At 39.1% G+C, this 17085-nt stretch overlaps 2 protein-coding genes across 4 annotated transcripts; both read right to left on the bottom strand.

Annotated features, from left to right (window-relative positions):
• Positions 1-126: 126 nt before the first annotated feature.
• Positions 127-10888, bottom strand: LOC124877660 (carnitine O-acetyltransferase-like). 3 transcript variants are annotated; one of them, XM_047381049.1, is made up of 14 exons: positions 10765-10888; positions 8026-8295; positions 4368-4486; positions 3786-3839; positions 3536-3701; positions 3240-3414; positions 2969-3147; positions 2778-2878; positions 2570-2689; positions 2368-2490; positions 2147-2282; positions 915-977; positions 671-808; positions 127-570 (listed from the first exon to the last, which is right to left on the bottom strand). In XM_047381049.1, exons 1-14 carry the CDS (start codon positions 10774-10776, stop codon positions 355-357), a joined length of 1872 nt encoding a protein of 623 aa, XP_047237005.1. In that variant the 5' UTR covers positions 10777-10888; the 3' UTR covers positions 127-354. The 3 variants fall into 3 exon arrangements, 2 of the variants coding, with proteins under 2 accessions (XP_047237005.1, XP_047237004.1); XM_047381048.1 differs by lacking the exon at positions 10765-10888 and adding an exon at positions 9981-10269; XR_007040581.1 differs by lacking the exons at positions 2147-2282; positions 10765-10888 and adding an exon at positions 9981-10285 and having other exon boundaries at positions 370-570.
• A 2491-nt stretch (positions 10889-13379) lies between these two features.
• On the bottom strand, positions 13380-15004 carry LOC124878054 (immediate early response gene 5-like protein). Its single transcript, XM_047381804.1, has one exon. The coding sequence runs from the start codon at positions 14712-14714 to the stop codon at positions 13824-13826; it is 891 nt and encodes a 296-aa protein (XP_047237760.1). The 5' UTR covers positions 14715-15004; the 3' UTR covers positions 13380-13823.
• Between the last annotated feature and the right edge of the window lie 2081 nt (positions 15005-17085).

Genomic DNA, 17085 nt, shown 5'->3' with positions numbered 1-17085 from the left:
TATAAACCTAAAATATATGCTTTTTGTTTTGACCTGAAACATACAAACCAAGGAACCTAGGATCTGTTCAGATCCACTAGAAACATTAAAAATATAAGCAGAGAAAAAATATTCGAACAATTACAATTGCTTTCACAATATTTTAAAATACACATCTATCATAGATCATTTCTCCTTTTAAAGGCAGTGCATTTACAGTCACACATTGCGTTTTCCACAATCAATCCTTTGGTAACAGGTTTCCTGCTAGTTGTCCTCTGCCAGCCTGGCGCTCTGCCAACAATACTGGCAAAAAGTCGATTTAGTTTCAGCTTCATACAAAACCTGCGCGCCGGGCCGGGCTCATGTGTGAGATCACTGTCTGGTCGCGGCTGTTTCTGTGAGGAGAGCTCTCATGTCCAACAACGCTTTCTTTACAGCCTCGGCAAAGTTGGCAGCATTTGTTTCCTCACAGCTGTTGAAGGCCGTGATGGCGATGTTGATATGCTCATCCATGGGATTGTAACACACCCCGTAGCCATCTGGCACCATTGGACCGAAACACATCACGCAGTCTGTCTTGGAGCCAACCTGGAAATAGAGATGCCAGAAAGCAAACATGCAAATTAATAAATAGGATTGTAAGCAATCATTTTCTCAGTAATGATAGGCTGCTGGGTTTCTTTCATACCTGGCTGGTATAGAGATTAAAATGATGAGCTACTGCATAAGAAGTGTCCATGAATATCTCAGGCATAGAGGTCAGATCTTCAATGCTCTGTATTTTCAGCCCGAGCAGATGTCTGTCAATAGCCTGTCCATGGATTGCCTGAAAATAAAAGTGTAATGTTTAGTGGTGAAATCAAAACAAAGCTAAAAAAAATAGTTAAATATAAATAACTTAGTTTTTTTTTTAGAAAAACACCACTCCTCACATTGTGTGTGTTTTCCTTGTGAGTTTGAACTGCCTTCTGCAGCAGTGCCAACCGCTCTGTGTTCTGTTGGGAACATTCACAGCTCAGTTAAACGTTTCACCTTTGAAACAGAATATTTACTGTTCTTTTGCAAAAGTTTTCATTTCCCTTAAACTTTTTCACATTTTGACACATTACAACCACAAACCTCAATGTATTTTATTGGGGCTTAATGTGATAGCGCAGCACGAAGTCTTACTCTAATATTCCAAAATAAATTCCAGTGACAAGCTAAAATCAGAAATCACATGAGAAGTAAATAGAGTCCACTTGTGTGCAATTTTATTTGCCAGCACAACTGCAAACCTAACAAGATATGGCTGTCCACCTAAACTGACCGGGTAAGGAAAATATCAATGAGAGAGGAAGCCAAGAGGCCCGTGGTAACTGGAGGATCTGTGGTAATCTGTAGCTCAGGTGGGAGAATCTGTTGAGCTTATAAGAATTGGCTGCGGACTCCACAAATCTGGGTTTTATGGAAGTTTTGGAAGAAAAAGGCCACTGTAGAAAGACAGCAATGGGAAGTTGAATTTGCAGTTTGTCACAATTCCTGTAGGGTACACAGCAAACAAGTGAAAGAAGGTGTGATGGTAAGATGAGACCAATTTGTAACTTTTTTTGCCTACAGCCAAAACAATATGTTTGGTAAAAAATAAAACACTGCACATTTGCCTTAACACACCATTCCTACTTTGAAAGATGGCAGTTTTATGCTGTGGGAATACTTTTCTTCAGCAGGTACAGGGCAACAAGTCAGAGTTCATGGGAAGATGGGTGGACCCAAAATGCAGGGCCATCCTAGAAGAAAGCCTCTTAGAGGCTGCCAGAGTTACAATAGAAAAGGATATATTAAACCATATCATTGTGCTAGAATGGCCTAGTTAAAGCGCAGACCTAAATCCAATTTAGAATTTGTGGCAAGATTTGAAAAATGTATGTTTAAAGATGCTCTTCAGCCAATCTGGTATTTGAATCAGTATGCAGAAACCATGTTCATGCCACACTATTCAGATTTTTATTGTTTAATTTTAAAAGCCATGTGTATTTTTTGCTTCCTCCTCACAACTGTACACTACTTTGTGTTGGTCTACCACAAAACATTCCAATAAAAATCATCGAAGTTTATGGTTGTGAAGAGACAAAATGCTTTTGCCTGGCACAGTATTAATAAAACCTGACTGGTCTATCCTAACCTGCTTAGATGGGTCTTGCATTGCCTGAACAAACTTAAGTGAGTCCACAGTAGTTGAGCGGATTGCCTCTGTGCGTCCATATTTAAACATTCTCAGTGTTGCACTCTCATAAGTAGGACAGCAAATACTATACATCCTAGAATATAAGAGCGACACGCAAAATATATATGTTACAGTTATTTTCCAGAGCATTTTTTGTCCACTAAAGAGGGGTTTCTTACCTAAAGTAGGCTAGCTGTAGAGCCATTTGCACAAAAGCATCTGGACTCAGCTCATGCTGCTTTGGCAAATTTCTTCCAAAATGAGAAAATGTGAGCACCTTCACATCCAAGTCCTGCACCATTCTAGGAAAACACAACACGAGAAAATTCACATCAAATGTGATCAAAAGCAAAACACAGGCACATTCAACAAGGTACGCACATGTTCATATTTTGTTTGGCTTTTTCAATGTCTCTTTTGATCTCCGGTGTGATGTTAAAGCGTAGCTTCTGAGGCATGGCCAGGGGAACCATTGGAGAGCGAACCATTTCAGTTCTCTGCCTGTTGACAAATATGAGAACATGAGGTATGAACAACGCTCGTTCAGAAACAGGGGAAAGCAGTTGACTAAACACTGAAAGAAACTTACATGTATTTAACTACGTAATCGATGAGAAACACAATGGGTGGACCCTCAGCAGGTGCATGTTCATAGACCAGTCCACACGTACCATCCTCACCAACAATGAACTGAGGATGATTTGCAAGTACGTGGAAATTCTCAACTAATGCTTTCCTTTTTATTGTTTTAGACATTAAGTAATTCTTTCTCAAACTCACCTGCAGTGTTTTATCAAACCAGCGGTTGCCACTGTTCCACCGTGTCCCTCCTCCGTGGAGCACCTGAGCTGCCACACGGCTCTGATACATTTCATCTGACACTCGGAGCATCGGAGCGTCCAAACAAACTGTAAATATGCTTTTCTGGATGGCACGGACCGACTCCTTGTTAGTCCTGTCTGAGGGTTCATTAAAGAGTTTTTCTAAACAAGCTTTCTAACAAGAGAATAAGCTATAATATTCCTGATGTTTTTTCATGTTCTCCGCTCACCCTTGATCAGGTTGTTGTAAGCTTTTCCCCAGGTGTTGCGGTGCTGTGATGTCAGGATGCCAATTGGCTCTTTATTAGTTTGCAAAGAAGAATTCCAGATCTTCTCCAACTGCATGGTGATCTGATCTACTGTCAGCGGGGTGCCATCACTGTTATAAACATCTAAAACAAAAAACTAGAGAAGAAAAGTTCGCTTAATTTAAACACGGCTCAAATCTTTTGTATGCAACTTCAAAAATTGTTACAAAGTTGTCCAGTTAAAGATTGTGCAAATGTTTGGCAGCACTGTAATGTACCTGAAAGTTGTGGACCACAGTGATATGACTAGGAGGTGTCTTCCCTGCAGAGTAATGCACCACCGTATCTCTCTTTGGTCCAGGAATGCGACATGTGGACAGAATCTGGTAATACTGGTCCATGCACAGAGGCTTTCCATTCAAATACTGAACAGGCAGAGTTTCACTAACACATCAGAAAATTAGATAAACTCAGTTACACCAACAACAATCTTTGTATCTTGCACACAGTAATTTCAGGCAAACTCACGTATCAACCATTCTTTTAAAGTCCAAAACCCCTGCAATGAGTTTGGCGGCAAACCTACAGGGAGGAAATTCAAAGGTACTCTTCTCAAGAGTGGATACAAAATAAACATTAATAACTGCTTAATAGACACAAAAATTGATAAAGGTCATTCCAAGCTATTAAAAACATCAGTGTATCCCAACACTTGGCATATCTCTTACATTCATTTTATACATTTTATTGATCATTAGTATCATTTAAGAGATGGTAATCTAACTATGGCCTCTACATTCTCTGCGGATCCCATGTGTCATAGCAGTTAAAAACAGCCGAGCAGTTACCGGGCTTTAAATATCCCACACGAAGGGGAAAGACTCTACAAAGGTCAGCTTTAAACTCCGGGTTGTTTATACTGTAAGTACACTGTAGCTACACAGGTTTAGATCTCTACTCCCAATCAGACGGTTAACCGAGTTAATGTAACTCACGAAAATCCCATAGAAGATGTACTGAAGTTTAAAATGCTGAGATGTGATTGTTCATAAATGGCTTTTTATATTTTGCCACCCAGTTTTAACATGGACAGTTTTCCTGGTTCCTTACCTCATTTGTCCTTGCCGGTCTTCAAAGTGCATTCGAGGCAGGACGACTCCAGTGCTCGTGTAGATGGCCACGGGCATGCGACAGTCCAGATATGCTGACTGCGTCCACCACTCTGACAGCTACATGCACATCCGAAGTCAGACAGCATAATGTAACATATCTGAATAGTCTGCTCCACATGAATATAATGTGTGTAATAGAGCAAAAGATCCAAATTGCTATCCTAAAAAAAAAAACACTAGACTACTGCACATAACTCAGTTCTAAAGTACAGTGCCTTGCAAAAGTAAGGTTTGTAAGTAAAGCATACAAACTTTAATGTGGTTAGTCTGCTTTTGAGTAATGGACCAACACAAACTAACACATAAATACACGTCCTTCTCAAAATATTAGCATATTGTGATAAAGTTCACTATTTTCCATAATGTCATGATGAAAATTTTACATTCATATATTTTAGATTCATTGCACACTAACTGATATATTTCAGGTCTTTTATTGTCTTAATACGGATGATTGTGGCATACAGCTCATGAAAACCCAAAATTCCTATCTCACAAAATTAGCATATCATTAAAAGGGTCTCTAAACGAGCTATGAACCTAATCATCTGAATCAACGAGTTAACTCTAAACACCTGCAAAAGATTCCTGAGGCCTTTAAAACTCCCAGCCTGGTTTATCACTCAAAACCCCAATCATGGGTAAGACTGCCGACCTGACTGCTGTCCAGAAGGCCACTATTGACACCCTCAAGCAAGAGGGTAAGACACAGAAAGAAATTTCTGAACGAATAGGCTGTTCCCAGAGTGCTGTATCAAGGCACCTCAGTGGGAAGTCTGTGGGAAGGAAAAAGTGTGGCAGAAAACGCTGCACAACGAGAAGAGGTGACCGGACCCTGAGGAAGATTGTGGAGAAGGGCCGATTCCAGACCTTGGGGGACCTGCGGAAGCAGTGGACTGAGTCTGGAGTAGAAACATCCAGAGCCACCGTGCACAGGTGTGTGCAGGAAATGGGCTACAGGTGCCGCATTCCCCAGGTCAAGCCACTTTTGAACCAGAAACAGCGGCAGAAGCGCCTGACCTGGGCTACAGAGAAGCAGCACTGGACTGTTGCTCAGTGGTCCAAAGTACTTTTTTCGGATGAAAGCAAATTCTGCATGTCATTCGGAAATCAAGGTGCCAGAGTCTGGAGGAAGACTGGGGAGAAGGAAATGCCAAAATGCCAGAAGTCCAGTGTCAAGTACCCACAGTCAGTGATGGTCTGGGGTGCCGTGTCAGCTGCTGGTGTTGGTCCACTGTGTTTTATCAAGGGCAGGGTCAATGCAGCTAGCTATCAGGAGATTTTGGAGCACTTCATGCTTCCATCTGCTGAAAAGCTTTATGGAGATGAAGATTTCATTTTTCAGCACGACCTGGCACCTGCTCACAGTGCCAAAATCACTGGTAAATGGTTTACTGACCATGGTATCACTGTGCTCAATTGGCCTGCCAACTCTCCTGACCTGAACCCCATAGAGAATCTGTGGGATATTGTGAAGAGAACGTTGAGAGACTCAAGACCCAACACTCTGGATGAGCTAAAGGCCGCTATCGAAGCATCCTGGGCCTCCATAAGACCTCAGCAGTGCCACAGGCTGATTGCCTCCATGCCACGCCGCATTGAAGCAGTAATTTCTGCCAAAGGATTCCCGACCAAGTATTGAGTGCATAACTGTACATGATTATTTGAAGGTTGACGTTTTTTGTATTAAAAACACTTTTCTCTTATTGGTCGGATGAAATATGCTAATTTTGTGAGATAGGAATTTTGGGTTTTCATGAGCTGTATGCCAAAATCATCCGTATTAAGACAATAAAAGACCTGAAATATTTCAGTTAGTGTGCAATGAATCTAAAATATATGAATGTTACATTTTCATCATGACATTATGGAAAATAATTAACTTTATCACAATATGCTAATATTTTGAGAAGGACCTGTATAAATTGAAAAGAAAAGAGAGATAATTTTGAATATTTTCTTTGTCTGGCATGCATTCGTACTCAGCCCCATTTTACTCTCAGACCTCTAAATAAAATCTATTGGAACACATGCCATTTAAAAATCATCTAATTAGTGATTAGAGCAGTGAAAAGAAGTCCTGTTTCCAGTTTACCAAAAGCTATGAAAGGGAAAACAGTAAATACCTGAAGGAAGATGCTCTAGTCAAATGATAGTCAAATACGACTTTTTGGCCTACATAAAAAATACTGTATATGATTGAAAACTGCACATTAGTCAACTCACCATCTCCACTGTGAAACATGTTGATGGCATCATCATGCTGTGGGGACAATTCTCAGCAGGGACAGAGAACTTATGGATGGAGCTAAAATTCTGAAAGGAAAACCTGTTGGAAGCTGCAGAAGTCTTGAGACTGGGGCGGACATTCATCAATGATCCTAAACACACAGCATGAGCTGTATGGCTTAGATCAGTGGTGTCCAAATGTTTTGTCACATGTACCAAAATCGTTAAGTCAAAAATACTCATGGGCCAAGAAAGCATATTTTTTCTAAAAACTAAAATCACCAGAAATTGCATTGAGACTTTTTGTTTTACCTTGTGTGACTTCACCTTGAATGAATAATGAAAGTATGCAATATTTTAATTAAACCAATAAAGTACTCAGATTTTTAGTTGGAAATGGAGGCATAAATCATTGTAGATCCAAATTTTTAAAAGGGTTTCAGCACATTTGCCTTTTTAATAAACAACATCCAGTTTGCAAATTCCTTTGGACTTTGGGGAAAAAAATGTGTCTATTTCTAAAAAGGGATTTGGGACACTCATTCTATAAAATCGCTCACTTTATTTAGCCAAATTTTAGTAAAAGATAAGTTCTTTGTGTTTTACCAAACTATTTCCATTGTAAGATGATTTGAATCTGTGAGTAATAATATTGTGCTAATTAAAAATGTGAAGTCTCCATCGGCATCAACTATATGTGCTGAAAGACCAAATTTGTATCATTCATAAATCGTGGTCAGCACAATCGTGGGCTGCATAAAATCAGTTCAGAGGCCACAAATAGCCCCAACGCAGCACTGTGGACACCCCTGGTTTACATCGAAACATATTCAAGTGTGACAATGGCCTAGTCAAAGTCCAGGCCAAAGATCAATTGGGAATCTGTGGCAAGGCTAGACAATTAATGTTCACAGAGGCTCTCCATCCAATCTGACTTAGCTTGAGCTATTTTCAAAAAAGAATGGGCAGAAGCTTCATTAGGTCATTAGATGTCCAAAGCTGATGATATTCCGGAAGACTTGTGGCTGTAATTGCATCAAAAGGTGGTATTCCAGAGTATAGAATCAGGGGGTGAGTGCAAATGCAAGCCACAGTTTCTGATTCTATAAAAAGAAAAATTGAAAACCATGTATCCTTTTCCTTCCACCTAAAAAAATATACATCACTTTTGTTGATATATCACATCACTTCCCAACAAAATAGAGGAATTTTTTTCAAGTTTCCTTGCAGTGTATGAATACTTTTGCAAGACCTTGTAAGTGGGTAGCAAGGGGACCATAAATATTTATTTTTAACAGCAATCACATACATCTACTGCCTTTCTGCTCAATCATATAAACAAAATGTAAACAAAGCCAAATATCTACCCAGTTATCAGTCTTTCGCGCTCGTCTCTCGAGCTCCTTTTGGAGCCTTTCTCCTACTCCACTCTTTAGGAACTCCTGTAATAGCATCCGGGTGTGTTCCAGTTCCTCATCGCTGACGATAGCCTCCAGGGTGGCCAGGTAGCGATCACATGTTTGTTTCAAAGGTGGAACAGGTAGCTTAGGCAAACCCTCCTGATGAGCGAAAGACCTCTCAGGGATCTGTGACACCGCTCCAAGTAAACGGCATGGATTCGCAATGCCTGGACGCAGCTGTAAAAGAGGAAGGTTTTGGGAAGACGCTTCATATATTCAGTGAGAAATTATTATAGATTTCTCCCTCCATTTGTACAAAATAAATGTGGTAATCCAGTTAAGTAACAGAAACTGAAACTTGAAAATGTTTCATTATTTATAAAGACATATGGTTCAGTGTTAAATGACTGAATCTGTGAAAGGTGACACCAAGACACCTAAATGGAGCAGTTCCACTATTTATTTGGAGCCCCAGGGCTATGCTTTGCCAGCCTAAAAATAGAAGGTTGACACTGCTGAACTGTGGGATGGTTGCTCAAACAAACACAGATGAAAGCACGAAATCCATCTGTGCCCCACATGTTAACATGTGGGTGCCATGTTCATAAGGGCTATGTTCTTCACGTTGTAATTTAATTAGTCATGAAACTGTTACAAAATAAATCTTATTTTTGTTTTGAACAAATGTACCCTGCTGCTAATGAAGTATGGATTTCCACTGTACTGTTTAATTAAAAAAGGTTTTATAAATCACACTTAAAAAAAAATGTCTTGTGTTATTAAATCAGTGACATCACAAGAAGCACAAGGGTTGAGCTGATCAGCAGTCATTTGTAAACACAGCAGCCATGCAACTATTGACTGATTTCAACACGGATTCTGTTTGAGTAGCTGTGCATGCAGGAGCGAATGGCGATGAGGACAATGATCATCTTCAGAATTAATCTGGTACAAATCTGTTTAGATATTTTGGTTTCCATCTAAATTCCCCAGACATGAAATGAGAAAATCTACATTTTTGAGTGTATCTCTTGAAATAGTCACGTGATTTGCAGGTGCAGGGGTAATGTGTGCAATCTGAAAAACTAATGTAGCTGATCCAATGACGAAAACAACAGGAAGAAAAATATGAATGACTGTTCAAAGAAGATCTGATCAGTTGCTTTATATGATGTCAGCAGGTGCACATGCATGCAGATGCTTGTTTTGCGGAGGGTTCATTTTTAACTTGACTGAATAACAATTTAGAACAAAAAAGCTGAGCAAAAAGTAAAACAAACCATGACATGATGCTCCACAAATGATTAACTATATATACCCGAAGTGAGTTTCGTTGATTTTTTTAATGGTCTGTCTACTAGCGTTAAGGTGACTGAACGGATATAGTGGGGGTTATTTACGATTTCACGTTAATAGACAGATGTATCACCTCTGTGAAGGTCGCGGGAATAAGATAGAAGATAGAACTTCCGGTTAACATTTTCAAAATATTTTTTGTGACAGCTACTGCGGCAATGTTATTAGTTTAATCACCTCCTGTTAAGACAAATTATATGAAGCGTTGCATTAATTAAAGGCGGGCTGGGTTATCCATTAGCAAAACCAGCGGCGTTGAGGTTGTCTAAGTTGACATATTAGCAGCATACGCTTCAGCTAACGTCAAGTAATGCTATCAGAAATATTAAGCTAACATTACGCAACACTTAGAAGCTGTTAAAATGACACTCAGATAATTAAAATCACAATTGTCTCACATTTTTGTCGACATGTACGAAGGTTTAATGAATCTTTCTTTTGACCTATCACTGTTCTAGTGTTGTTGTCCTGTAGCGCCCCACCCCTCTCCTCTCCTCATCCACTGGCTGGTCAGTAAACAACAACAAATCTGCGTATGCTTTACCCAACTAATTACAGACACTCACCGCAGCTCTGACAATAACCCCCAGCATGGTGGTAGAAGGACGCGCTGAAGCCTTCGACTGTCCCGGGAATACAGATGGGTAACCCCTCGGCTGTCATATCTCAAGGACAGACGCCGTCTGTCTATTCTCAGCTGCTCGCCCCCCGTCGGTCTCACCGAGCAAAGACATGACAAAACTCTTGTTTTTGAGGAGGAGTTTGGTACATGTGGGAAAACTACGCAGTTGATCATTTTACACGCCAAGAAATGAAGAGGAATCGTGTAATATTTCACTTGTATCCATTATCTTTTACTTCAAAACACAACTGCTTCCCAGTAGAGCCACATTCACCTCGTTGCACCCGCAAACACATCCATACACTGATACACACGGCTGTAGGCAAAGTGGGGCCAGTGCCTTGCCCGGGGACACGCTGACATGTGACAGAGGAGGAACCCGGAATCGAACACACAACTCTTTGCAATATTACTACTCTGTTCATTGGGCCACATAACAAGTTAATAACATAAAAGCTTAAATTCCCAAAATGTTACAATTTGATCTGCGTTTGTTACTTTGGCAAATTTCTTATGTGAAAAGTAACTGCCTCCATTGTTGAATAAATCATTTAAGTATGATTAAGGAAAGACATGCATACATTTTCTCAACCCACTTTAAGGGCTGATTACTGCAAGACTTGTAGAATCCAGAAATGACTTAAATAGAACCTGTGTGACAGCATGAAGTGGGCTAAAAGTTCTGAAACATATGCTATACCTTGAAGAACAGATTAAAAACAACTTACTGTAGTTGACATTTATCGGTTTGGGAACGGTTACAAAACCATTCCTAAGGCTGTGGGACTGCAGTAAACCACAGTGAGTCAGTATCCATGAATGGAAACTTGTGGAACAGTGATGAACCTTCTGAAAGGAGATCAGCCCACCAAAATTACAAGAATGCATCAACCACCTCAGTAAATTCCAGTGTATCAGCAGCAAAGTGATAGGCACACAGAGACTTTTACAGTAACAATTAAAGTATACAGATGTTACAAAACACTTGGTGAAACTGATGCAGTTTTGAATAAATAGTAAATGAATGTGATAGAGATAGCATGTACTAAGATAAAATATTGCTACACAAATTGTGATGTTTCACATTTTGGTATGTACAAGAATATGGGGATCTGTGCAAAGAACGGCAGGAATTTATAGAGTATCTGATTTGTTTGGGGCAGTGCTGAATTTGCTAAAAAAAAAAAAAAAGAGGAAAGATCTGCAATGCTGCTCTATTGTGCGTTTCGTATGCATCGGTCTGTCACAGAAGGAGCTTTCCACTTCTTTAACAGTATTATGCATCGGATCAATTGGACAACCCAGGACTGAGGCATCCTTCCTGATCAGCTTATCTCACCATTTCTTCTCAGTTGTTGATAAGCTGCTGCTCCAGCAGACCATGCCATAGGAGATGGTTTCTTAAGAAACAAAGGTCCAGTTTAGCTGACTTCTGTTTAAACAATTAGGATTACGTCTTCCATTAAAGTGAGAATTTTGGATTTCCAAGTTTCAAGGGATAGCCAGATGTTTCTCACTAAACCCAACCTTGAAATCCAATATGGCAGTACAAAACCGAAATCCTGACAAATACAACAAAATCCTGATAAATACATTGTTATTAGCTTACATTGCTAACAGCAGTTAAGGGGCAAGCAATTATAAACATAGCACAACATTTGTGTTAAACAAAACAGTGTACATAGTGGTTAGCAACTAGAAGGCTGGATATGTTATCTGCCAACATTAGGGTGATTGTTTCGGCTACATTAGGCTTAAACAAAGAATGGGGCTTTTCACCCACTGTGCTCATTTGTTTGCACTTCCAACAAACCAAGAAAACTGCTCCAAGGCAAGTTCTTTGATCAAAGCAGGACTGGTTCTTACATGTATGGCACCCTGGGCAAGTCTCTCATTCTACTGCCCCAACAAACAGACACAGTTTGTGTGGGGCAGACAAACTGTGTCTCCCCCACCTATTTACAGTTTTCTTCTATATTTTACTTTCATTTTTTAACGGGCAATCTTAAATGTTATAGATCAAACAAATCTGAATATCTGAGAGCGATAACCTGAGTTGAATTAACTGAATTAAATGTAGTTTTTAAATGAGGGGAAAAAGAATTCATTGTTCCATCAACTACAGGAAGTTGTCCAGTAAAGTAGCTCTAGACCAGTTACACTACCACCACAATGTTTGACTGTCAGTATTTTCTGAAATGCTTTGTGAGATTATGCCAGACATAACAGGACCACATTTTGTCTAATTTGTCCAAGGAATATTTTCCCAAAAGTCTTGGAGATCATCAAGACTTGAATGGCAAATGAAACATGTGTCTTTGTGATATTTAAGGTCAACTATGCTTTTTACTTTGGAACCCATTTTTGCCCAGTCTCTTGTTTCGCATTGTTGAATCATGAATACTGACCATAAATGAGTTAAGTGAGGCCTGTAGTTCTTTAGATGTTTTTCTGGGTTCTTTGTTGGCCTCCTGGATGCGTCTTCAGTGTGCTCTTTGAATAAATTCAGTGGTCTGGGAAGGCTCACCATTGTTTCAGGTTTTTTTCAGATGTGGATAATGCCTCTGACTCTGGTTTGCTGCAGCCCAAAAGCCTTAGAAATGGCTTTATGATTTCAGTGACTTTGTTTCTCCTTTGGTTTTGGATTTCGTTAGATTGATGATGCATGATGTTTTGCTTTTTACCACACTTTTATCCACGTTTACCTCGCTTTACAGGAAAGATGAATTCAGTGGTTGAGAGACAGTTGGTTCATCCATTACTCTTAACAAGGTAACAGGGTTTTAGAAATTTGCTCTACCAAGCTATGAGCCCCATGTTGAGCAGCTGACTGCAGGCTGGCTACCTTAGCAGATAGCTAGAATGATCAACCAGCTAATATAAACTTGTGATATTGCTATTTTAACAGCAAAAAGGGAAAACATTCTGCACATTAAGCATTTGAAAACTATCAGTTTTTTATTATCATATAAAAAAACCGATTGAATTTGGAAATTCCTTCAATATTTTTGCTGTTTGTGCATCAAAGTCAGAATAACAAATCTACAAAACATCACTTCAACTGTAATAACTACTATGCTATATTAATTTAGCAGTAGTGTGCATTATTGTTACATTTATGTTTTAAATAAAAGCAACCTGGGTACATTGTTAGATCAGAAACATTTCAATTGTAATATCATATTTATGTGAGTTGTATAATTATAATCATCCTTATTAAATATAATTTCATGATTTATAGGTCTGCCAAAGGAAGAAACACTGGTTTCCACCTTTTTTTGTATTATGACCCACATTTAAAAAGTGAAGAAGTTGCAGAAATAGGAATTTAAATGAAGCGAGCTTTTGTTAAATAATGTTAACTTTATTTATTTATCAAAAAAGGTTTTGATATATTTACAGAATATTATCTTGCGTTAAACTGGTGCATGATTCTGTACAAATCATCACTGGCCACATGATGGTGCTCTTCCAACATTTTTTCACAGAAACAGTACCGACCAGTTTCCTCAGTACATACAATCTAAAGACAGACTCCAGTATACTCTGTTCTAAGTGGATCACAAGAAAATGCGCTTCATCTATAAGTGCAGTAAGCTTAGAAGTTGGCATGAAGAAAGTCAATGTGCAAATGTCATTGGAAATGAATGTGGTTGCATTATGAAGTCACATTTCAGCGGTTTTCTTCAATAACAGCGCAGAGAGAGTGAGGATTGCATTCGTGTCATGGTTTATTTGAAAACAACAAAGTAAAATAATACAATGAAAAAAAAAACAATCACACAAATCAAAATGCTTCGATTGCTCTGGTCCAACCACTGCCTGCCAACAGTGTGTGTTTTGAACAAATTGTCTGAGAGCCGAATATCTGCTCAAGGTCCATCTGCTGCCAACTCACAAACTCAGATAGCCCACCTGATCCCAGAACCGAGATCAGGTTGGAGATGTTTGTGCTGTCCAACTGTTCCGAGTCTGATTCTAAATCATCATCATCATCTTCACTCCTCATCCTCTTACACGATAGTGGCACAAAGTCCGGCAAATAAAACTCCGGGTCAACAATATAGTAACTTGTGTCCATCTTTCGCTTTCTGGTGTAGCACGGCGCGGCCGCCTGCGGCTGTTTTGGCTGCGCGCAACAGTCAGAGTGGAAGTATCCGTTCGTCACAGTTGTCACCACATGCGTGTCCAAGTCCAAGACAGTTTTTTGGTTGGCTTGTGTGTTCGAGATGGGTAGCTCCCAGGAAGATTTGTCCGCGCAGCTCCAGCAGGCTTCTGAAACCATGAGGTCAGAGTCACTTGGAGAAACCATTGCGCACGCAGAGGCGTCTTGGTGCCCCAGCTCCATATGCTGTGCCATAGACTGGTGCGCTCCGCAGTGCCAAGTGTCCGACTGCACGCCTGCAAAGTTGCAGTAGAAGTCATCAGCGAACTCCGTGAAGCTGCCGGTCAGTTCGAGGTACTCTTGCCTCCCGCGGACCGTCGCCGCATCCTCATATGGAGGTGTCCTCTGCGTCTGCAACGCGTTTTTGCTCATGTAACACTGTCTGGCGTTTCTGAGGACGTACGTTACCAGCAAGTTCTTGTGGAGCTTGATGCCGCCTCTCTGCGTCCTGGAGCTTTGGATTTTCCTCAAAGAAATGGAAATCAGGTTCTGTGCGTCAAATGCACACTCCATCCTCAACTGGGCAACCCTTTTTTTCTGTTCCTCTCAGTTTCTCAAAGCGCTTCTCTAACAGGAGAAATATTTATCTCGTTAGTTGAGATACCTACTAGGCTCGCGCAGACTGTCCATAGCGCTCCATGTCTTCCCAGTAAGGGCATGGATTTTCAACTCTCATCTTTCCTTTGCCACGCCCTCACGTACACATTGTCCAATAGGAGGGAGGCGGTGCTTCTGTTATACCCAAATACTATTGGCCTCATTGAAAATGTACGGAGGAGCAGGCATGCTGCATTTCACTAAATGTGCTCGATCTCTGTAAATATTAATACCAGACAAAAATTACTTTTTAATGAGTAGAACAGAATAAAATAGAACACAGCAGAAGAGTGTAAAACAAGGGAGTAAAGAACAGAATGTATTTAGAATATAACAGACTTATGCTGAAAAAATAAAGCCTTAAAATAAATCAAAAACGTCTTGGTATGACATGATGGTTTTTTTTCTTTTTCTTTTTTTACTTTACAAAAAGGGATACTAAAGTCCAACAACTGATGACTAACAAACAACCAAATCTGGGTTATTTATCCAACCCAGTCCTCGGTCAATTATGAACGGATCCAGCCTTGGGATAGGTTCAGGGTTTAGTCCAGTATACTGGGTAAAGTTTTTAACCCAAAAATTTGTAAAAACGTATATTTCTATCAAAGAGTTGGTTGAAGTAGGAGATTATTGGTGTTTTTAGAAGCAACCCTGATTTATTTATTTTGTTTGGCTTTAAGCTGGTTTTTATAACAAAGATTTTATATTTCCTCATTTAATTAATTTATATATTTTTTCATAATCATTTGGTTGATTATTGGTTTTATTACACTTTTAGTATTGCTTTACATTGATTTTAAAAGTATTTACTTTCATTAACATATTCATTTTTTGTTTTATTTTGTGTGATTAACTTTTATTCCGTTAAAGACGGGTGACCAGAGGGTGGAACTCCGGAGGCACCATTCTTATGAACATATTTGTTTTTATCAAAATTTGTATTCCTCTTTTTGTAAATTATTATCTTATTTTTAAGACTCTTTTCAGGATTTTAGAATCTATGCCTTTTAAAATTCTTATTTCTGCCTTGTGTTTTCTCCCCGTCATCATTATTAACACAGTGGATTGATTGATTGATTGATTGATTGATTGATTGATTGATTGACTGATTGATTGATTGATTGATTGATTTTAGAAAATAATGAATGATTGCAAAGAATAACGGTCAGCCAATGTCTATGCTGGACCTATGTTGATATAGCTTAGGCTGAGTATTTACTAACTAAAAGATAACAGTACATTTATTTTAAATGGAACACACTTGGCTTGAAGTACAGTCCATCAGCAAAACCAGTTGGGGCATCCTCTATGGGTTTTAGCTGGGTTTTAGCTTGGTATTAAACATATCAATTTAAAATGTACAATATTTGAGTCCACTTTATACCCAAAGTTCTCCTGCAATAAATCTATATAGACAATTTCCACTGGGTCAACGTGCAACCCACAGACGATCTGGGGCTCATTTGTCAGCCCATTTGCTACTTATATCAGCCCCATTTGTAAATGTTGGCTAGGTGGATTTGTAAACAAATAATATTTGGGTTTAAATTATATTTATTTATTTGTTTAACTCTAACAACAAATATTACATTAAAAAAAATGACTTGTATTGAGAAAATTAGAACATAAGACAGATGAGAGGGCCATGTTAAGGATCGTGAGAGGAGCTGAAAGGGTCATTGGTCTGTCCCTACCCTCCCTAGAGCATCTGTTTCAGAGCCATTGTAGAAGCATGACTCTGAACAAACTGCTTAGCAGGTAAAATGCTAATGTTAGCTTAGGTGAACAAACTGCTTTTTTGGTGTTGGCCAAAGTCATAACCACAACCTAAAGAAATGAACATTATTATACAGCATCATTTTACCATCTTAGCGTTTCTTATTTTATTCTGTGGAAGTGGTTCAGTGTTCAAAATGGAGGCAAATGAAGAAAGACAAAGCCTCTTTCCTGTCTCTCTCATAACCCAACAAACTTGGCCACCATTTTACACCCAATGTTTGATTAAAATACAAAACGTCAATCCAAACAGCATGAACTCAGCATCTGGGATGAAAATAATAACCTGGCTGTTTATTTGTATGTATTACAAATATCAGTGTAAAAAGAACATCAAATATATGAGACAATAAAAAAGACAGAAAACTGAATAGAAATTACACAAAGTGGGGATGATGGAAGAATAGAGGTTAAAAAGAATCACAAAGAATACAACAGAACCAATTTAGCACAATACATTTGGCTTTAGAATATACTTAATCTGTTTTGATTACCTATTCAGAAATAA

This window comes from Girardinichthys multiradiatus, chromosome 12, assembly GCF_021462225.1.
Source record: "Girardinichthys multiradiatus isolate DD_20200921_A chromosome 12, DD_fGirMul_XY1, whole genome shotgun sequence".
Taxonomy (NCBI): domain Eukaryota; kingdom Metazoa; phylum Chordata; class Actinopteri; order Cyprinodontiformes; family Goodeidae; genus Girardinichthys; species Girardinichthys multiradiatus.
The sequence above is the reverse complement of the archived record's forward strand: the minus strand, read 5'-3'. Positions and strand labels throughout refer to the sequence as shown.